Source organism: Myotis lucifugus, unplaced genomic scaffold, assembly GCF_000147115.1.
Source record: "Myotis lucifugus unplaced genomic scaffold, Myoluc2.0 scaffold_454, whole genome shotgun sequence".
Lineage (NCBI taxonomy): Eukaryota > Metazoa > Chordata > Mammalia > Chiroptera > Vespertilionidae > Myotis > Myotis lucifugus.
This window is the reverse complement of record NW_005871502.1, coordinates 636,123-658,894: the sequence shown is the minus strand read 5'-3', so window position 1 is coordinate 658,894 and position 22,772 is coordinate 636,123. Positions and strand designations below refer to the sequence as shown.

At 46.8% G+C, this 22,772-nt stretch overlaps 1 protein-coding gene across 2 annotated transcripts in view; it reads left to right on the top strand.

Annotated features, from left to right (window-relative positions):
* The window catches only part of SMYD1 (SET and MYND domain containing 1), a 35,482-nt gene extending 19,118 nt beyond the window's left edge, over positions 1 to 16,364 (top strand). The window contains exons 4-10 of one of the 2 annotated variants that reach the window (XM_006103017.3): positions 817 to 947; positions 3,199 to 3,237; positions 6,537 to 6,726; positions 9,768 to 9,860; positions 11,243 to 11,406; positions 12,361 to 12,529; positions 13,995 to 16,364. In XM_006103017.3, coding sequence (XP_006103079.1) covers positions 817 to 947; positions 3,199 to 3,237; positions 6,537 to 6,726; positions 9,768 to 9,860; positions 11,243 to 11,406; positions 12,361 to 12,529; positions 13,995 to 14,153 — 945 coding nt within the window. In that variant the 3' untranslated portion in view covers positions 14,154 to 16,364. The remainder of the gene's footprint in view (positions 1 to 816; positions 948 to 3,198; positions 3,238 to 6,536; positions 6,727 to 9,767; positions 9,861 to 11,242; positions 11,407 to 12,360; positions 12,530 to 13,994) is intronic. The other variant, XM_006103018.3, reaches the window with a different exon arrangement.
* Positions 16,365 to 22,772: the final 6,408 nt, after the last annotated feature.

Here is a 22,772-nt window from a genome sequence, read left to right as displayed (position 1 = left end):
TGCTTTCCACTTTGAAAACAAAGACCCAATTACCATCCATGCTTGCCTATTAGTCACCTTGAAAATAAGGCCCTTCCTTTTCTGAGGTCTGAGGGGAAGGATAATGGGAGTAGTGGGTGTGGAAGCCAGAGAGAGGAGAGTAAGGGCCTTTCTCTTGCAGCCCTGAGAGTCCAGGAGGTGGGGGTGGGAGTCCGGAGGGTCACCAGGCCTTGGGCTGTGGGGATAGATGTCTTCTTTCTGGCAGGCCCAGCACCTTCTGTGGGGTTGGTGAACGGGCCAAAGAGGGAGGTTATTGTCATAATAACAACAGCAGGATCAGAACCAACATCTCTAGTCGTTACCATGTGCCAGTGCCTCTGCAATGTCAGAGTTCCCCAGAGAAACAGTCATCTATCTATCCCCAGGGACAGAGAGATAGAAACATCAATGATAAGAGAGAACCATTGATAGGCTGCCTACTGCCCACAACCTGGGCATGTGCCCTGATCAGGAATTGAACTGTGACCTCCTGGTTCATAGGTCAATGCTCAACCACTAGGCCACACTGACCCGACATTCTTTGGCCTTTTTAGAATAAAGCCACCCAAAACGTTCAAGGCAGTGCTGCATTTTAGCAAACATGGGAGTCTCCCCTGATACTAATTTAGAGGGTCATTTAGAATCACACAGAGCGCAGAGACCCTTTTGTTTCCAGACTCTAAGCATTTCCAGGATGAAACTGGTTTTCTACTTTTTAAAAAACACCTTTCAGTAGCAAGGATGGTGTTGTGTCCCAGTCTGTGTGTGTTAGCTGACCCTATCTTTTCCTCTGGGTAGATTAACTGCAATGGTTTCACGCTCAGTGACCAGAGGGGCCTGCAGGCAGTGGGCGTGGGCATCTTCCCCAACCTGGGCCTGGTGAACCATGACTGTTGGCCCAACTGCACCGTCATCTTTAACAACGGCAAGTGAGTATGTCTTTCACTGGGGGTGCTGTGATGGGGGTGGGGAGACCCCATGGTGTTCTTGCCACTTGACTTAAGCCTAAGGTTCATGAACTAACATGGTTTTCAAATAGGAAATAAATAGAAATTTCATCGTAGAATATTTGTGGTTAGGAGAAAGGTAATGGGGAGGATAGTAGAGAACTCCACATGGGTAATTTCTGAGTCTCTGTATGTTTCTTGAGGTTGCCTAGATATGTCCGATAAACCTCTAACTACTATTTTAAAACTTGATGCCTTGAGGTCATTACAAAACATCAACTGAGAAGCATATATTCGTCAAGGTCCCAGCAGAAATCCAAAGGCACAGTCAGAGTTAATCTGAAGAGAATTTAGAAGTGCGAGTAGCATTTAAGCAACTAATAAAGAATGGTGAGGTGTCCAGGGTCTAGCTACAGCACAAAACCATGATCATCTCTAGCGTGGAAGGGCAAATGTAAGAAGTACTGTTTTTGTGCTTGCTGAGAGCCACAGCCACGGAAGAGGCCCTTCCAACAGTGTGGCTGTGCCTGTAGAGAAACCAGCCACTGCTAGAACCACGGGAAGGCAGAGAGGGAGCCAGGAGACGTAACAGCCCAACCGCTCTCCTCCCATCTTCTGATCTCTTCCCATTGGCCAAACCCCAACCAGAAGCCAGAGGGCAAAGATGATGAAGTCCTCAGAGGTCAGTTAGTGCCCTCCCCCAAATAAGGCACAGTGGGGACAGAAGGGAATTTGGGGGTGGGACACAAATGGAGAAGAGTCAGCAGAGAGGGTGAGCCCCGGTTGTCCCTGGCTCAGGCTGGGGGGATTTGGGGAATGAGGCCTGAGCAATATTGCTTTTGCTCTTAGAGACAAGCTCTTATGATGGATACAAGTTGACTGAGTTACCAACAATGGCAAGTTTCCCCCCAAAACTTCCTGGAAAACAAAGACAATGGTTTCCGGTTCTTAGCCAAGATTCAAGCTTAAGCTCCAATATAGCGGGGACTCTAGTTTCCCCTTTCCTTCCTATTTCTGGAAGCAAGGGCCCACATGACACCAGGCTCTTAAGCAATTGAGAAAGTCACTCAAGACAGGGAAGTTTATTTTGGATCCGGAAGATAATCTTTTTCACAGCATTTGTGTTTCCCTTCCTACACCTCTTGGGGTCACTTCATGGAATCCTCCCCAGACGAGCTGTTGTCCGGTAGAGAGGGTCAAATTCACTCACGTACGGGGCTGGTCTTTCTTGAAACCCTTTCACTAAGCAATGGTGACCCAGGGTCTTCTTTTCGCTGCATGTAACTGCCACAGGAACCCAGAACCCTTTTTCCAGATCAGCTCCAGTGTCTGCTTGGGCTTCTATGCAGCCACTCATTTGGAGCAGCCACATTTCACACAGGCTTCTTGGTTGTTGTCCAAGAGAAGGTGACTTTTCAGTCGCTGTCTAGCTGCCTGCCATCGTGGAAAGAACACTGGTCATGATGTTAGGAGCCCAACTCACACCCCAATCATTTTATCTACTACCTGTGTGACTTACCCAGCCTCCATATACGGCTCCAGCTCTCCATGAGATAGACATCAAAAGAGGCAACACTTACTTGTCCAAGGTTCTTGTTAGTGGGATAATACGCTTTCCATACATTTTATTTATTTATTTTTTATTTATTTTTTATATTTTATTGATTTTTTACAGAGAGGAAGGGAGAGGGATAGAAGAGTTAGAAACATCGATGAAAGAGAAACATCGATCAGCTGCCTCCTGCACACCTCCTACTGGGGATGTGCTCGCAACCAAGGTACATGCCCTTGACCGGAATCGAACCTGGGACCCTTCAGTCCGCAGGCTGACATTCTATCCACTGAGCCAAACTGGTTAGGGCTCCATACATTTTTTAAAAGTACTCTACTTTTAAATGCATTGTCTCATGAGTCTTATTGCCCGGTTATAGACGCGAACACTGAGGCCTGGGAAGGGAAGTCACTTGTCCAGGGCTGTGTACTTTTGAACTCAGAACCTCTCATTCCAAATCCAGTGAAATTTCCACTATACCAGGCACACCTTGTCAAGTGAGCCCAGCTACAGGGGCTGGACTTCAGGGGCTGGGCTACAGGGGCTGGGCTAGAGGTCGTTGTTATGGTTGTTGTTATGGCCAAAGCTTTGACTGCATCTGAAATACTGTGCACCTTTGCTAGCCGTGCGGGGTCAGTCAATGGTAATGATTTCCATTTGGGTGTCTGTTTTGTCTTTCAGTCATGAGGCAGTGAAATCCATGTATCACACCCAGATGAGGTGGGTCAGTTCTTGCAAACTTCCCTGCTCCTCTGACCCACCTCCCTCACTTGCCTGGTTCCCAAGATGTCCCTTCCCAAGATTCTGTGGCTGCTGTCTGTCTGTATGTCCTTCTTTTTTGAATGCTGTATTTTTTGTTCTTTTTTTAAAAAATTTTTTTTTTGTTAATCCTCACCAGAGGATATTTTTTCCATTGCTTTTTCAGAGAGAGTGGAAAGGAGGGAGGGAAGGAGGAGAGACAGAGAAGAGAGAGAGAGAAACATTGATGTGAGAGAGACACATAGATTGGTTGCCTCCCCCATGCACCCCAACTGGGTTTGGGAATCAAATCTGAGACCGGTTGGTCCTTGGGCCTACGCTCTAACCACTGAGCATGCCGGCCAGGGCTATTCTTAATGCATTGAATCATATTGTTCTTTACTCACCCACTACCTGACATGCCTTTGTTTTCCTTTTTTAAAACAATGTTTTTATTGATTTTAGAGAGAGAGGAAGGGAGAGAGAAAATAGAACATCAATGTGACAGACTGCCTCCTGCACTCCCCCTACTGGGGATTGAGCCTGCAATCTAGGCACCTGCCCTGACCGGGAATCGAACTGTCAACCTTTTTGTGTATGGGACGACGCTCAGCCAACTGAGCCACACCGGCCAGGGATACTTTGTTTTCTTCCTTTCTCCTCTTTCACTCCTTACTCCTTTCGTTCCTCCAACCTCAAAGCGTGACTGTCCCTTCTGGTCCACATCATCTTGGCAAAAACCCAGGTTTTCCCCTCTAAACCCTGCTTGCCATGAAGTGAGGACTGCTGGTACTACTGACCTACTAAAGGACTATGTGTTTGTTTATAACCCCCAACCTCTCACCCAGACTGGGTTCTGAAAATCACACTCATAACTGTGATATTTTGATCAATATTTATTCATAGCATTCTGTTTACTGCTCTGGCCAACTATGAATTCGTGGTTTAGATTAGATTTTACTTTTGACTTTTCTTAATCACAACCAAAAGGTCCCAGATGGGTCTTTTTCTCAAATGGGGCTTAAAAGTACTTGAAATGCTCTTTGGATTTAGAACAAAATGCTGCATGGGGGTTCGGGCTTTGGGAATGCAGGGGAGGAGTGGTTTGTGCACCTGAGGCTGTGTTGGCATGCATTGCATGTGACTTTGAACGATTCACATCACCTCGTGGGCATTTTGTTCCACATCCATAGAGCAAAGGTCAACATGAGAGCATTTCTGGGGAACTTCCAAATCTCTAAAACACACTTAAATTACTTGCCTACTGTGGCTCAATTGACTGAACTATAAAATTGCAGAGCATTACAGATGGGAGAGGTCTGGGGTCCAGAATGGAGCGGTAATCACTATTCATTCCCTGATTCCCAATTCCAAGTTAGTAAATGGGGTATGCGTTTTTCATATTTAAGTGACATTAAATTAATTTGGTTTTGAAAATTCGTTAATAGCATTGAAATAATTTGAGACACTCCGAAACCTTGTATGAACTGGCTTAATCATGATGGAAAGTAAAGCTATTGGAAACCCTAACTTATTGACCATTGAGTCACTGTTGAATGGGGATATGTTACTATGGTGAACTGCCTCTGTGAAAGGGGCGGGTGGGGTTAGCAGTTTACTTACCCTACCAGGACCAATTGCCAAAGATCCACACTCAACCTTGGCTCTAAAGTTGCTCTCATGGACCTACTTAGGACATTATCAGAGTCTTAAAATTGAGGGCTTTGGTGCACCTCACTTCCCATGCATTGCAGGCTCAGGAGGCCGACTGAACACCATCAGGCCAATACGATGTGGTGAGGCGTGAATGGCACTTGAGTTCTAATCTTGACTCTGTGGCCAAAGTGTGTGGGACCTTTGGGGATGTTACTTCACCTCTCTGGGTATCAGCGCCCTCATTTGTGAACTGAGAAGAGGGATCCCTGCAGTTTGGACATATTAGGATTCCAAGCAGACCTAGGAGTAGAATCACTGGGCCCTCCCTTCCCTCTTGCCTTTCATCACTTCAGTAACAGCTGCTGCCAAAAATTGGGGTGGGAAGAAAGGGAAGAAGGAACAGGAGGTGAAGGGGAGCTTACATTTTGGCAGGTGCCATTTGAGTTGTTTTTATACATAGTGTCACATTTATTTGGCATGTCAGTGGACTCCACTTTGAGAGAAGGCATGTCACCTCTGACACTTGGACATGCATGTCACTGCCGTTCAGTAGCTGCTTGATTGTCACTTTGGAGCACGAAGGGAATGCCTCTGGCTGGGACCCTTCTGTGGTGCTGAAATTGTGTCCCTGCCTTTCACACGATGTCTGACAGCCGCTCTGGGAGGTAAAAGAAATGATCATGGACCTCTCTGCAGATGCTCTGCCCAGCCTCTGCATCCTGCCACTCACTCTCTGGGGGATGGTTTCTACTGGGTGGTGAGGCCCCAGGATCCTGGGGAGACACAGGAGCACAGCTCAGGGCTCACCACTTGTTTTCTGCAGCTTTTGGCCTTGTGCATGGCTGAGAGGCCCACAGGCTGATCTCTGCGTGGTTGGCTAACCTAGGTGTCAGTTTCACTAAGGGCTTTTGTTTTCAGCATATTCTGCATCTATTACATGGCAGAGTGGGCTGTGCTGTAGGTCATTGGAGGGTCAGGTCTAGGCTGGAAGGGGGCTGAAATGCTATCTGCTCTTGCTAACCACCTTCGTCTACAAAGCCCTGTCCCCCAATAAACACAAAAGTGAACAATGCATCAAACTAACAGAGTCAGCCTTTGTTTGCTGAATAAGTCTCCTCAACCACTGGTTGAGGTAAGAAGGGACTTACAGTCACTCACAGAATAGGCCAAGATGGACGGTGACTGAATGTGTGTGTTTCTGAGCGAGCAGTCCCCAAACTAAGCAGGAATGACTCTTGAGTCTTCTCTTGTTTGAGTTTTCACCTTATTATTATTTCTCCCTTTCTTTGTCAACAACCAGTAGCTGATGTACAGGGATGATTGTGGGCATGGAAGCAATATGTGGTTTTAAGACCAAGACCGGTCCTCTCTCGGGAATCTATTTGAGCAGATCTCAGGGCGATTTACGGAATGAAGCAGATTTGATTGTTATAATGAGTAGAGCAGAATTATTCAGAAAACTATCCATTAGGCCACATCTTCTCTAATTTTGGAGGGAATGGGAGTTTCCTCACGTGCTAGTGGGAGTCATTGTCTTTGAGACTCAACTCCTTGAAACCGGAAGAGCACAGGTGCCACCCTGAAGCCGGGGACTTGATTTACTCTTTTCCTTCGCCCTGCTCCAGGATTGAGCTCCGGGCCCTGGGCAAGATCTCAGAAGGAGAAGAGCTGACCGTGTCCTATATCGACTTCCTTAACGTCAGCGAAGAACGCAAGAAGCAGCTGAAGAAGCAGTACTACTTCGACTGCACGTGCGAGCACTGCCAGAAAGGGCTGAAGGACGACCTCTTCCTGGGGGTGAAAGACGACCCAAAGGTACACACAGCCCTACCGGGGGGTGTTTGTGCCGCCTCCACAGGAGCCAGGCATGGGAATCCCACAGCGAATCAATGCACCCTGCTCGGTAGTTCCCAGAGGACCAGGGAAGGCTGTAGGGGTGGGGGACAGGGCACTGCTCATAGGTCCCAGCTAGTATCCGGGCACTGCCACGTGCAAGGTGTTTGAGTTTGGGGATATTACGCCGTTTTCTCATCTATAAGATAGGAATGATGGCAACCATGATAAGGGGTTGTTCTGAGCATTAAACAAAAGTACATACATATGTAAAGAGTGTGGCATGGAGAGTAGACACTCAGTAAGTTTTAGTCATCTCCTTGCCCCTTTGCCATTTAAATAATGCTGGGAATTACACATATTGAGACCAGATGGGCAGAGATTCGTTGTCTGGTTTTCACAAAGATTTTCCTAGTCCCGTGGAAATGGGCAGTGTGGAGATCGGGTACTGTTTAGATTGGTTAATTTGCCTAAGTCCTGAGGAGCTGTTGCCTAATGGATGGTGGGACCACTGAGCAGCGGGAAGGCTTACTGAGGGGCATGTCAGGAGCTCAGCGGAGCTGGGAGAAGGTGGAGCTGCAGGTGCTGGAGCGGCTGATGAAAGCAGCATGCCCTCCATCACTCCCTGTGGCGGGAAAGCTGGAGGCTGCGCTGGGGCAGCGTCACTCCCCCTGCTTCCTTAGCCCCTGTGGGAAGGTACACTGGTGGAGGGTCAGGTGGGTCAGCACAGATGTATGGGCCCTCTCCCTGCTGAGGGACCCAGAACAAAGGGCTTGTGGACCCTGAGATGAGGGGCCTGGGGAGAGGGCATGGGGAAAGGACTGGGAGAGGAAAAGCACTGGGCACTGAGTCAGAGTAGGGAAGTGTCTGCAAGTCTCCCCACCCCTCCCCAGTAAGGAGGCCTCGGTGGCAGAAGTGCCCAAAGAAGACCTCAGCCCAAGGCCTCAGGAGAAGAGACCTAGGAATAAAGGAGCCTGGGCTAGGAATGCAAATATTCCATCAGCAGGAGCAGCCAGCAGGGCCTGAGTGCTTGACTGCAACACCCTTCAGAGACTGTGCACCAAGTCAGGGGTGGAGGGCAGCTTGCCCCGTGAGGCCTGCCAGCAGTGGTACATATACACTATGGAATATTACTCAGCCATGAAAAAGAATGAAATCGTATCATTTCAGTCAGCATGGCTGGACCTAGAGGATATTATGCTAAGTGAAACAGGTCAGAAAAAGACAAATACCATATGGTGCCACTTCTATGTGGAATCTAATGAACAAGGTAAATAAACAAACAACATTGAAACAGACCCATAAATACAGAGAAGAGACTAATTGTTGCCAGAGGGAGGGGGCTTGGGGGATGGGTGAAAAAGGTGAGAGGGTTAAGAACTACAAATTGATAGTTATAAAATAGTCACAGGGATGTAAAGTACAGCATAGGAAATATAGTCAATAATATTTTGATAACTATGTATGGTGCCAGGGGGGTACTGGAAATATTGGTGGGAATACTTTGTAAAAAGTGTGTATATATATAAATATATACATGGACATTCTTCAGAATGCTGTGTCCATCTTTGGGTAGGTTCTGGGGATTTCTACTTTTTTCATATGTTTTAATTTTTTACAGCTTCCACATGCGTATTTATAGTAAGAATAAACAATAAAGTTATTTTTATTTTGGAAAAAAGCTTTATCAGATTTGCCTAAGGAAAAAAAATCAGAAAAGAGCTTATAATATGGATAAGCATAGCCAATAAACTTTTCCTAATTTTTTTTTTTTTTTTATTTTTTTTTTTTTTTTTTTTACAATATCACTAGACTGCTCAGGCAAATGTGGTAAGCCTAATGAGTCTACATTTCACGGCAGTGGTTCTCAACCTTCCTAATGCCGTGACCCTTTAATACAGTTCCTCATGTTGTGGTGACCCCCAACCATAAAATTATTTTCGTTGCTACTTCATAACTGTAATTTTGCTACTGTTATGAATCGTAATGTAAATATCTGATATGCAGGATATATTTTCATTGTTACAAATTGAACATAATTAAAGCATAGTGGTTAATCACAAAAACAATATGTAATTATATATGTGTTTTCTGATGGTCTTAGGTGAACCCTGTGAAAGGGTTGTTCGACTCCCAAAGGGGTTGAGAACCGCTGTTTCACGGAGACAGCTGACAAAGTCTCTCATAATATGTTTTTGGTGAAAACAAGGAAACATGAACTGGGTGGTAAGACACTGGAAGGGTTTGGATACCCATAGCCACAAAGGCTATCTTTCATGAACTCCGATGGCAAACTGGAGCACAAAGTTTTAGTCAAGTCCTCAGCCTCTGCTTCAGCCCTGTGCTGGCCAGTATCTAAATCAATGACTTGGGCAAAGACAAAAACAAAACAAAACAAGGGGATATCTTTAGTATGTATGGTTAACTTGAAGTACAAAGGAAAAGTGGAAAATAGTTTGGATGATAAAATATTTATCATCAATATTTACCATCAAAATAAGAATCGAAAATGCCAGAGAAAATACAACAGGGGTCAATGTCAGATTCTGCACTGGGTCCAAAGCCCAGGCATGAGCACAGGGCAGGAATGATTGGCTGCAGCAAGGCTCTGGGGCTTGGTCAATGGAAAGGACAGCGTGAGTCAGAAGCATGATGAGGGAGCTGGAAAAGCTGTAGGGATCTTGCACAGCATTTATAGAAGTGAAGCATTCGGAACGAGGAAGGTGCCTAGCCGGTGTGGCTCAGTGGTTGAGCGTCCACCCATGAACCAGGAGGTCACGGTTTGATTTCCCAGTCAGGGCACATGCTGAGGTTGCAGGCGTGATCCCCTGTAGGGGGTGTACAGGAGGCAGCTGATGGATGATACTCTCTCATCATTGATGTTTCTCTCTCCCTTCCTCTCTCTGAAATCAATAAAAACATATTTTTTTTTAAAAAAGGAGGAAGGCATTAATTTTGTACTACATTGAATGTCAAAGATGCGACTATGTGAAGCTGTAACTCAGTGTCCCTCCTTCTCCCAGCCCTCTCAGGATGTGGTCAAGGAGATTACACAATTCTCCAAGGATACACTAGAAAAGATTGACAAGGCTCGCTCCGAGGGCTTGTACCACGAGGTAAGAATTCATTTTTATGGTGGATAGGGGTGGGGAGGAGGGCAGAAAGGGGGGGAAATGAGGTGGGCTGAAGATGGAGAGGCTACCAAGCAGGTTGTTTTTCTGAAGATGTCCTTTTGTTGAGACCAGGACTCCTCTGGCCCTCAAGCACAGGGACCCGAAACCCATATTTTTTCCAGGCTCTTCAAGCAACTCAGGTGTGTATCTGGTCTTCATTTTCATCCTGTACTCACTCATTCATTGCCCGTTTTTGAGGCCTTTCTGGGGTGATCCACACAAGACATGCTCCTTGACTCCCAGGAGTTCTATTAGGCAGGGGAGATGGTCACATGAACAAAGTGTTATTGAACAATATGGAGAGTGTATGTCAGAGACACAATAATGGAGCCAGAGCAATCAGGAGGGCTCTACTCGCTCCATTCCTCTGGCTTTTTCTCCTTTTCTCCATTCAAAATCGCCAGGGCAGGTGTAGGGCTGGACGCTGCTCACGGGTTTAAGGGAGTTGCCTTCAGGATGGATTGATTGCCAGCCCATATGTTGCCCCACCCCCACCGAGTTGCCTCATGGGCCTCTGGGAGAGTCTCAGAGCAGTTAGTTTCCATTCACTTAAAATGGAAAGAAGTGTGTGGCACTTCTCCATGAGAGTGGCAAGGGAAAGAGAAGAGAACAGTGAACAACCCCAGTCTAAGGACCATCTGACTCTGTGGAGTGCAACCCAAGCCTATGTCTGCATGTGAATCAGTTGGAAACGCCTGACTTCAAGCTGATTGGGGTCAGACCCATCTTACTTCTCGCCAAGGCCAATGGGGCGATCTCCTGATGGGTCTTCCAGCTTCCCAGGAGCCTCCCTCTCGGCCTACCCATCCTGTACACTTCAAGCAGGACAACCTGATTGTTCGCCCCCACTGTGCATAAGGACCACCAGGGCTTATACAAACTTCAGAGGCCAGGGTCCCTCCCCCGTGTATTTGGTTTCAATGGGTCTGAGGGTAAGGCCCAGACATTGATGTTTTTAAAAAGGTCCCTAGGTTAATCTAGAGCACAGCCAGAGTAGAGAGTCGTAGGAGCAGAGAACCCGGTAAAATGGGAATATTCGTAGTACTTATCTCATTGCACTGTTGTAAGATATATAAAGATATATATATATATACAGCTTTCCTAACTCTCTGCTCCCAACTGACTTACATATGGAAACTTCTCGTGTTGCCATTCCCTTTCCATCTCTACATCTTACCAAATAAGACCATTTTGCTATTCAAATCACAAATTGTGAGCAATCTCAACTTTCAAAGGAGTGTCCAATGTCATTGTGCGGCTCCCGTATGTGAATTAAGCACGTGCCATGGCGTGTTGGTAATGGACCAGGCCTGTGTCTCTTCCAGGTTGTGAAGTTGTGCCGGGAGTGCCTGGAGAAGCAGGACTCGGTGTTTGCTGACACCAACATCTACATGCTGAGGATGCTGAGCATCGTTTCCGAGGTCCTCTCCTACCTCCAGGCGTTTGAGGAGGCCTCCTACTACGCCAGGAGGATGGTGGATGGCTATGTGTAGGTGACAATCCTGGGTGTCAGATAATTTGGAAATGTGTCTACTCCAGGCAGGACAAATAGAGGGCGCGCATGCTGCTACCTCTCCCTCCTGAACCCACAGCAAACAGCAGTAATTGGGACTCTTTACAGGAGCCTTTTAATCATGGTGCTCCTAGGAATAATGACCAAATACTCAGAGTTGGTACCTAAGGTGAAACCCATTTGTCATGCCCGGTCTTTCCCGAATCCTGCAACGCATCTATTGTTTGCTGGTGGCTTCTGATTTCCTGATGGCCAAGTCCAGCTGGATTTTAAGTGTTTAGAAAGGGTCCACCCTAACAACCAACACAGAAAATCCTGTGAGCTTTTGTTCATTAAAATTGTAAAGTATAAAATAGAATGTCCTTGCCTTCCCTCTGCCAATGTCCTCCCTGTTCACAGTGGCATGTGCATTTGTGTATCTGGCTACATGACCACATTGGCACAAGAAGGTTCATTTTTGCGGGGAGGATGTTACTCATAAATAAAATGTGGGAAAACTATATAACACGTTAAAAGGAAGCTCTGTTAAGAAGGTGCCAGGGAGGGAAAAATGCAATTCTGCCCCAAGAAGGACATTTTTGTTAACCTTTTCCCTTTGGCCTTTCTACTGCTTTCCCAGGAGAGGGCTGGGTGCACCAGAGAGCTCCCAGGTTCCCGTAGTAACGTTCAGAGTACAATCCTGATTCCTTTTCCCCAAGACGATGTGGCTCAGAGACTCAGATGAAAGTCTCAGCTCTTACAGCTTCCCTTTGTGGGGTTCTGGCCACCTCCCACCTGTCTGCGCCTCAGTCCCCTCCCAGTGGGCTGCAGATGGTGGCACTGGTGGGAAAGCAGACGGACTTCAATGACAGCTCTTGATAACATGTCAAATACTCTGCCGATGTAAGGGAGGCTGGGATTATGAGTTATGATTATTTATTGCCTCTACAGGAAGCTCTACCACCCCAACAATGCCCAGCTGGGCATGGCCGTGATGCGGGCGGGGCTGACCAACTGGCATGCTGGTAACATTGAGGTGGGGCACGGTATGATCTGCAAAGCCTATGCCATTCTCCTGGTGACACACGGACCCACCCACCCAATTACCAAGGACTTAGAGGCAAGTAGCACCTTGACGCCGGGCCCCCCTGCCTGCTCTGAGCTCTCTGAGGATGAGAGCTGACTTCTGAACTCTGCTCTGGGAAAGTCCCTAGATTGCCTGCGAGACCTGAAGGCAGCTCACAAAGGCTTTAGCTCACTCCCCTTGTTTACATATGAGGAAACTGAGGCCCAGGGAAGGGGAGTAAGCTGTTCATAGTCAAATAGCCGGTGGATGACAAGCTGAGACTTGAAACCTGAGATGCTCCAAGCTTGACTGAGAAAACCTAGATAATGGTGTGTGTGTGTGTGTGTGTGTGTGTGTGTGTGTGTGTGTAGCTATGCACGTGACGAAATGTGCATTACAGAATGAGTGGACTGGGGAGCACAGACTAGAAGCAGACTGCTGGGACTGAGTTCCAGCTTCCCCACTTTCTAGCCATGTGACTGCAAATATTGCATGTGTGGGCCTCAGTCTCCTCGTTGGTAAACCGGAGGAAGAGGAGAGGGCTGTAAGGAGGGTGCAATGACTTGATGTGTGAACAGCACTGAGAACCGTGCCTGGCACATGGCATGCTCTCATCCTCTGCTGGTTTCCTCTGTGCTTTGAAGGGCTGGTTTATTCAAGAGTGACCGAGTTCAAGGAGCTGTCCTCAGACAGTGCAGTGTGGGGGAGATAAAAGACTCGGTGTCATCAAGTGTGTGAGGAGACAGACTTCATGTCTAGTGATTTAAGCTTGTCAAAGGCAGAGATTTTGCCCATTTTATTCACTGCTGCAACCTTAGCCCCTCAGCGATGTCTGGCGCTTGTTAAGTATGCTTTTTAAAGAAAATATGTTTTTGTTGATTTCAGAAAGAGGAAGGAAGAGGGGGAGGGAGAGAGAGATAGAAACATCAATGATGAGAGAGAAATCATTGATCGGCTGCCTCCTGCACACCCCCTACGAGGGATTGAGCCTGCAACCTGGGCATGTGCCCTGACTGGGAATTGAACCATGACCTCCTGGTTCATGGGTGGATGCTCAACCACTAAGCCACACTGGCTGGGCGATAAGTATTTCTTAAAAGAACACATGGGGAAGTGAGAACTTCCTTGTGTGTGTCACATACTGTCATTTTCTTGATCTATTGGGAAGTAGGAAGGCATCTTATCCCTTTCATGTACGAGGAAACCAAGGGCTGAAGGGATTCAATTACTTGCATAAGGTGGGACCCAGTGCAGGGGCCAGGGTTCAAATCTAGATCTCCACTTGACGGTTCCTGGGAACAACCCCTCAGCTACTCTCTCAGGGGCCGGACTCCCTAACAAGCTGACCCACGGCCAGGACCCTAGGCCTGGATGTATCCTCTGAGGGGGCACCGTCGAATCTTGGTGACTGGGAGTCATTTACCCCATTGCCTGCCTTTTCCAAAAGGGCCCAGGGAGGCCAGCGCCACCATGTCCTGGGGCCTGTCATCACTGTTCCTGGTATGTCTGCGTCCCACAGGCCATGCGGATGCAGACGGAGATGGAGCTGCGCCTGTTCCACCAGAACGAGTTCATGTACCGCAAGATGCGCGAGGCTGCCCTGAACAACCAGCCCATGCAGGTCATGGCTGAGCCCAGCAGCGAGCCGGTGCCATCTCTGTTCCATAAGAAGCAATGAGGACCTGCCTGGGGTGTGTGTGTGTGTGTGTGTGTGTGTGTGTGTGTGTGTGTGTGTGTGTTGCGGGGGGAGGCACTGTGGCTCAGGAACTGGGGAGACATTCTGGAGGGAGTGGGCTTCTGGGAAGACCCTTGATGGGGAAGTTAGAGTATTGCTCAACCCTGTTGCTATGGGAATGTACTGCTCTGGGTTCCTCAGTGTCATGTTGGTTCATTTCAACTCTGCTTAATTCAATTTAATTCATCCTATAGCTCAACTCATCCTACAAGTATTTATAGGCCCTAGAGATAAAGAAGTTCCAAGAGTAGCTGGGGAGGCAAAATGTAAGCAGACAATGAAAGTGCCCTGTAATCATAATGCAATGTAAGCCGTGTGGAGAGAGGGGAGCAGTAGCGGGCCTGTCCGGTGTGTGTGTGTGTGTATACGCAGTGTGGGCTATCACGGAGGGGATCACATCTGAGCTGAGGGTGGCTGGTGCTTGGAGCCTCAGGTGGCTGCTCACCCAACTGTGCAGGTGTCTCTGGGGCTGCTGGTCTCACCCGTGGTCTGGGATAGTCAGTGTTTGGGTGACAAGGATGGGAGAAGTCTTTTCAGGGTGAAACTGCGGGAGACACTTGGAAACACATATAAGTACCTGGATTCCCTCAATTTCCTCTTCCTACAGTCACACACGCCATGCCTGCACCCACCCCTCCTTCTCACACCAGTGGACCTGTGCTCTGGGCTCCTTCCTCCCCTCTGTCTTGGGCCCGGCTTCACCTATTACTCCTTCTCCACCCTGGATCCTTGACATGTTTCTAGCTTCCTGAGTGCAGTCAGTAAACATGCTGGGGGTGACCGGCAGTAATAATGTTCACAGCTGAGTAGTTTTTAAAGGGTTTGTCTCCCATAGTTATCTCCTTTTCTCTTTTCTTCCCTTTTCTTTTCTTTCTTTTTCTTTTTTAAAAATCCTCACCAGAGGATATTTTCCCATTGATTTTTAGAGAGTAGAAGAGGGAAAGAAAGACAGAGAGAAATATCGATGTGAGAGAAGCACACCAATTGGTTGCCTCCTGCACGAGCCCCCAACAGGGCCAGGGCCGGAGAGGAGCCGACAACCAGGTATGTGCCCTTGATATGAATCAAACCAGGACCCTTTGGTCCGCAGGCCGACACGCTATCCACTGAGCCAAACTGGCCAGGGCTCATCTTCTTTCCCTCACTTTTAATTTCTTCCTGAAGCCACTGCAGGCTGGCTTCCTGAACGCCACTAGAAGAGATTTTACCAAAGTCAGTTCTAGAGGGCCTTTTTTGGTTGTTGCGATTCTTGGCATCTTTGCATCAGTTGACACTCCCAGCGCTGATTTCTGGAACACTACTTCCCCATGCTGATGCTCTGATGTGGTTTCTCAGTCTCCCTCGGTCCCTGTTCCTCCACGTTCCCTGATATGTGGCATTTCCCATAGTTGGTTTTGTTCATCGTGCTCACTCTCACTTTATTTTCATCGCAGTCTGCACACGCTCCCTGCAGGAGTTCGCCAGGCCCTTGGTTTGATGGTCTTAAATCCGTATTTCCCAACCCTGCTCTTCAGCTCCGTCCCCACACACCCTCTTGAATGTTCTGCAGGCACATCAAACTCAGCACATCCAGAATAAAATTCTTTCTCTTTCTCTCCCTATCTCCCCTCCCCAACATCTGTCCCTCCTCAGCACGCCACCGAGAACACCTGACTTCTGCTTCTGTGGCATCCTAGACTCCAGTCAAACCCACTCACTCCCCGGTCCCTGAGTGACCCATGCTCTCCATGCCTCTCTGACTTTCCTACCTAAAACAGCTAAAACCTGCCAACTCCTATTCATCTTTCAGCATCCGGTTTGGAAATCACCCCCTGTGTGAAGCCTTCCCTGAATGCCTTCAATTCAGCTGGCTGCCTGGGTCTCTGGTATTACCCTCGAATCTCCCATCATAACTCTCTCCTCATGGCAGTTTAATTGTCTGCCTCCTCTATCAGATTGTGAGCTCCTGGAGTGCAGGAGCTGTGTCCCTTTATTCATCTTTCCATCCCAGAACCTAGCACAGGTCCTGAAACATAGTAGGTGCTCAGTTAATGCGTGTTGAATGAATGAATGAATAAGTGAATGAACTTACTTATCTCAGAGCAGAAGAGACAAGGACTGTGTATTTTGAGTTTTTATGTTACAGCCATCAACAAAGGCCATTAAATCCACTGTTTCCAGACAGATATGTGTGGCTTCTTTCTTTCTGACAATCTATTTATGGCAGCACTGTCTATAGAACTTTCTGTGATGATGGAAATGTATTATATCTGTGTTGCCCAATACAGTAGCCACTAGCAGCATGAGACTATCCAGCATTTGAAATATGTCCGGTATGAGTGAGGAATTGAATTTTTAATTTTATTTAATTTCAATTAAAATAGCCAATGTGGCTAGTGGCTACTGTATTAGTGCAGTTTTAGAGAATAATTTAGTGTAGTTTTTAAGATTATGGACACTGAAACAGATTAAGTTTATATCACAAGCTCTTAGCTCAGACTGGTAATTTCACCCATGCTCCAGTTTCCTCATTTCTACCCACCACACAGAGTTGCTGTGAGAATTAAATATTTAATTAATTAATTTTTTAAAAAAAATATATTTTATTGATTTTTTACAGAGAGGAAGGAAGAGGGATAGAGAGTTAGAAACATCGATAAGAGAGAAACATCGAGCAGCTGCCTCCTGCACACCCCCTACTGGGGATGTGCCCGCAACCAAGGTACATGCCCTTGACTGAAATTGAACCTGGGACCCTTCAGTCCGCAGGCCGACGCTCTATCCACTGAGCCAAACTGGTTAGGGCTAAATATTTTATTTTTAAAAAAATATTTTTTATTGATTTCAGAGAGGAAGAGATAGATAGATAGATAGATAGATACATCAATGATGAGAGAGAATCATTGATTGGCTGCCTCTTGCATGTTCCCTGCTGGGGATCAAGCCTGCAACCCAGGCATGTGCCCTGACTGGGAATTGAACCACGACCTCCTGGTTCATAGGTTGAAGCTCAATTACTGAGCCACACTGGGCGGGCAAGCATTAAATGTTTTAAATGTGAAGTCCTTAGAAGAGTGCCTGGCCCATCATAAGCGCTCCGTGAGCATCCCAACCTTGCCGCTGTTGGGGTGTTCCTTCTCCTAATGAGAAAGTGAAGGTAAAGGGTAGAGATAAACAGTGTATGCTGGAACCATCTCTTACCAGCCTGTGAGCGCTGATAGTACACATCTCTTCCCAACTCTGCATTCATCAACGTCACATTGATACCATGACATTGGCCGTGGTGGGAATATTTACACCATGGTAATTGGCTTAACTTTGGAAGAACACATTAATTGGTCGTGTTTCAGTCTGTAAAAATGGGGTTTGCTACATGGAAGTAGAAGAATGGATAGAGACCATTAAAGAAGTCTTCACTTAAATTGGAGTGAAATCTGCATTCTGAAACCTCTATCCCCAGGTCATAACAAACCAGTGTAAAACCTCTGATTCATACCCTTCAGACTAAGCCACCAATGCATTGACAGACATAACTACTAAGGTCCAGATATAGCCACTTATTGGGGGAATTCTCTATGGGGTGCAGGGAATCCATGTAGTTGGGGCACAGAAGAGAGAGTAGCACCTCTGAGGGCAGTCAGAGGTGCACGCTTCTGGACCACCGTGTGCACACTGGTGAATGATGGACACTCAGGGCATGAAGGTAAACAGCACTTCTTGAAACCCCTGGTTCCCTCCTGGCGCAGCATTACATACAAACCACCGGGTCTCAGGTTGTCCAGGAGCGCTCATCAAGCTCAGAAAGGCACCACCCACGTGTAGCATGACCACAGCCAACACCTGGGCTCACTAACTCCGGCATGAACTTAGTCCTCCCTGTCAGCCTTGGCCTCTCCACCTCACAGGGCTTGGTCGCAGAACATTCTGGTCCAGGCACAGTTTCTCAGGTGTCTTTAGGAGTTGCCTTTCATTATAACAAATCACCATGACCTTAGTGACTTAAAACAATGCAGATTTATTAGTTTATTGTTCTAGATCAGGAGTCCAAATGGGTCTGAAATCTAGGTGTCAGCAGAGCTGTGAAGGCTGTAGGGGAGGAATCTATTTATTTTTTCTTTTTTTGTTTTGTTTGTTGATTCTCACCCAAGGATATTTTTTCCATTGCTTTTCAGAGAGAGAGAGAGAGAGAGAGAGAGAGAGAGAGAGAGAGAAAGAGTGGAAAGGAGGGAGGAGGGGGAAAGAGAGAAAGAGAGAGAAGCATTGATGTGAGAGAGATACATTGATTGATTGCCTCCTGCACATGCCCCCACTGGGGGCGGAGTGCAAACTGCAACCCTGGTACTTGCCCTCGACCAGGAATTGAACCTGCAACCCTTCCGCGCACGGGTCGATGCTCTAACCACTAAGCAAACTGGCCAGGGCAGGAATCTGTTTCTTGCTTTTTTCAGTTCCTAAAAGCTTCTTCTAGAATGCTCCCCTTCCTTGGCTGTGGCCCCCCAGCCAGCAATTGCATCCCTCCTTCTCTGACCCTCCTGCTGCTTTCCTCTTTCACTTATAAGAACACTTGTGACTAGATTGGGGCCACTGGGATCACCCGGATAACCTCCTCTGAGGTCCTTACCTAATCACATCTGCAAAATCTCTGTTGCCATGCAGGGTAACATATTCACAGGTCCCGGCGTTCGCACATGGAGGCCATCATTCTGCCACCCAACAGGCTTGCTCTCAAGCCCTCAGACCAGTCGTGCAGGCACAGCTGCAAGCCTCCGAGCAGAAGACTTGGGACTGGAGTCCCGATGCCCAGGCCCCAGGAGAACGACGCTTCCTTCTTATCCGTCACACTGACAGCCACGGCCCATCGGCCTTTTTCTCTTCCTCATTCACCAAGTCAGGGTTTCTAAGTTCTCACTCAGCGCACCACAGCCAGTCTCCGTGCTTCCCCTGCCCACCAGTCCTGGGCAGGTGTGGCCCACGTGGAATCCCCCTGTAGACCCGGCACCTTCCTGGGTACGGCAAAGAGCTGGGGCAGCGCAGGGAACTGCAGTTTGAAGCAGCAGCTGGAATCCCAGCTACATGTTTGTGACCTTAACTGGCATTTGCATTTGGCCTTGTAAGACAGTCCTTTGCATTTTGCTCACCGTCTGTCTTGTTAGAGTGTGTGTTTCTTGAATGGAAGACTATTGCTTTCCTCGTGGTTTTAGGTGTTCAGGCCATTCATACTCAACTTGTTTATATCTGAACTCACTCCTCACTTCCCTCTAGACCAGTGGTTCTCAACCTTCCTAAGGCCACGGCCCTTTAATACAGTTCCTCATGTTGTGGTGACCTCCAACCATAAAATTATTTTCGTTGCTACTTCATAACTGTACGTTTGCTACTGTTATAAATCGTAATGTAAATATCTGATATGCAGGATGTATTTTCATTGTTACAAATTGAACATAATTAAAGCATAGTGATGAATCATAAAAACAATATGTAATTATATATGTGTTTTCCGATGGTCTTAGGCGACCCCTGTGAAAGGGTCGTTCGACCCCCAATGGGGTGGTGACCCACAGGTTGGCAACCCACAGGTTGAGAACTGCTGCTCCAGACCTTTACTCACCACCTCACCACCTACCTAGCTCCCCAAGATCTGGCCAGGCAGCCTCTGGAGCTTGCTCATACTGGCGTCATGGCACGGATCATGCTGTCACCATGTGGATTATGGGTTGGACTCCCTGCTAGACTGCAAGTTGGCAAGTCTCCCAGGGATCATTGTGTCCTCAGAGCTGAGTGCCGCCCAGCCCTGACTTGGCTTAATGAGGCTAGGTTGTAAAGCAGATAAATAAATTCCACGTCTCCACGTTTTTCTGGTAAGAACTAGAAAAAGATAGGTGGTCACTCTATGCCTCGAGTATGTATAGAAAAGTGCTCTGAAGATTAAGTATGGACTGAGAGCCCCCTACCCACAAAAAAGAAAAAAATCACTTTCTTTACTCTAATGGCAAACAGTTGAAAACAGGAAGAAGAAGAAAAGCCAGGCCAACATGGCTCAGTGGTTGAACATCGACCTATGAACCAGGAGGTCATGGTTCGATTCTCTGTCAGGACACATGCCAGGGTTGTGGGCTTGATCCCTAGTATGGGGTGTGCAGGAGGCAGCCGATCAATGATTCTCTCTCATCATTGATGTTTCTATCTCTCCCTCCCTCGCCCTTCCTCTCTGAAATAAATAGAAATATATTTTAAAAAGAAGAAGAAGAAACCACACAGAAATGTCTACTTTTGTGTGGATATATACACCCAAACTGGCTCTTCTCAAATCAATTGGCTTTGAGAAGGAGCGCCCTCTGTTGGTGGAATGTACACAGAACAGCCGGACAGAGAAGGCAGAAGGGTCAGGAGGGAAAAGTGGGTCAAGGTAAAAATAGCTGATACAACCAGCAGCTGTTTACTCAATTTACTCAAAGCAGGCGTCGGGCACCTGTACAAGATCTAAGTTCAGCATTTAAAATGTGTTCTCCTTTTCAGGAGAAAACATACAAACAATCCCCTTCTAAACCCGGCGTGTTCCCAGTTAGGAGGAGACTGGGGGTTTGTTCAGCTCCCTAGAGGCCTGGCTGAGGTACCGTGTTTCTACCATTTCGCTCCTCCTGTGTCTTGAGAGTCCAAGGACCTCCGCTTCACCATTTATCAGCTGGGTAGACCCAGGCAAACTGCTTTTCCTCTCTGTGCCCCTTCATCCACTCACCGATGTTCCTCTGGGCATAATAGAGCTTCTGCTCATGGTCTGAATGTCAAACCCACTGCAGTTCCCTGAGGAATCCAAGTGGCAATAATAACATGTTTCACTTGGATGGTATTTGCATTGTTTCATAGGCTCCTTATAAAAGAGAGAAGATATTGTATTGCCCATTTTACAGATGAGAAAACTGAGATAGAAAATCATAGATTAGTTGAACAATATCTTGAAGCCCAATATTTTTACTTTACATCATCTGCTTTTTAAAAAAAATCATTGCTCATTAAAAAAAAAATAGTTCCACAAAATTACTTCCTTGGAAAAGATTCAAACAATATAAATAATGCAGAAAGCTCTCTTGACCTCCCACCTAATTCCTGTTCCCACTGTAGGATAATGGCCATTATATAACCACCCATTATCACACACACACACACACACACACACCCTGTATATGTATCTTATCTAATACTAGACAAACATGGTAATTGACCGTACCTTCGCTATGCCTCCCATGGGCTAATCAGCATGATATGCAAATTAACCGCCAACAAAGATGGCAGCTAATTTGCATACTGCAGGCAGGGTGGGACAGTGCCATCCTGCCTGCCCCGCCACCATCCGGGCCTGCTATCTGCGACCTGGGGGGGCGGGCGTCCCGAGTGCGACCCGACCCGGGGCGGCTGGGTGGGGCAGCGAAGGCTTGAAGGCGGCTCTGGCCAGAGCAAAGGCCTGGGTCCTGGGTGCTGGAGGAAAACTGGTGCTGGCAGCCAGGGGAAGGGAAGGCCTATTGCATGAATCTTTTCGTGCAACAGGCCTCTAGTCTCTATATAAATAGATAATTTTGTTTCACATTTTAACAAAATTTACATGAATGATATTACACTGTTTGATATTGTTCTAAAACTTGCTTTTTTAAATAAAAAAGATTAAGCTTTGTCTTAGAGCAGCAGTTCTCAACCTGTGGGTCACGACCCCTTTGGCGGTCGAATGACCCTTTCACAGGGGTTACCTAAGACCATCCTGCATATCAGATATTTACATTACGATTCATAACAGCAGCAACATTACCGTTATGAAGTAGCAACGAAAATAATTTTATGGTTGGGTCACAACATGAGGAACTGTATTTAAAGGGCCAGAAGGTTGAGAACCACTGTGTTAGAGGTAGTTCTATATCAGTCCATATAGCTCTGCCATGTCCAATCTCATCTACCAGAGGTTATTTCAGAGCATGGCTGTTCCACAGTTGATTTAACCTTTTCTTACTGATGGGAATTTGTTTTCCGTTTTTGGTGTTGCACCTTTATGTATATGCTTCTTTGTGCACGTGTTTCAGCATTTCTCTGGGACATACGCAACAGTGGCATTGCTCGGTGCTAGGGAAGTCACACTGAGAAAAAGTAATGAATACCGTTAAAGAGTATTCCATATGGGCTGCACGAGTGTCCTAGCTCCACCCCCTTGCAAACACCGGATGCTACCAATCATTTTACCTTTTGCTAGTTTGACTTGTAAAATGATATCTCATCTTACACTCCCCCTTCCTGGTTACTGTGACACTAAGCGTATCTCATATTGTGAATTCCTCATGAATGTCCTCAGCTCACCTTGCCATTGACTTGTTGGTCTTCTTATTAATTTGGGGAGGTTTTTATATTCCGTCTATTAACCTCGGTTACATAACCCACAAATATTTTCTCCCACATGGTTGCTTTTTTTTTTTGAAATTGTGTTTACGGTGCCTTTTTTCATATAAAATTAAAAATGCTTGAGGTGGTAAAATGAATTAATCTTTTTCTTCATGGTTTTTGCACTGTGCTTAAGAAGGTCTTCTACAATTCAAGTTACTTACC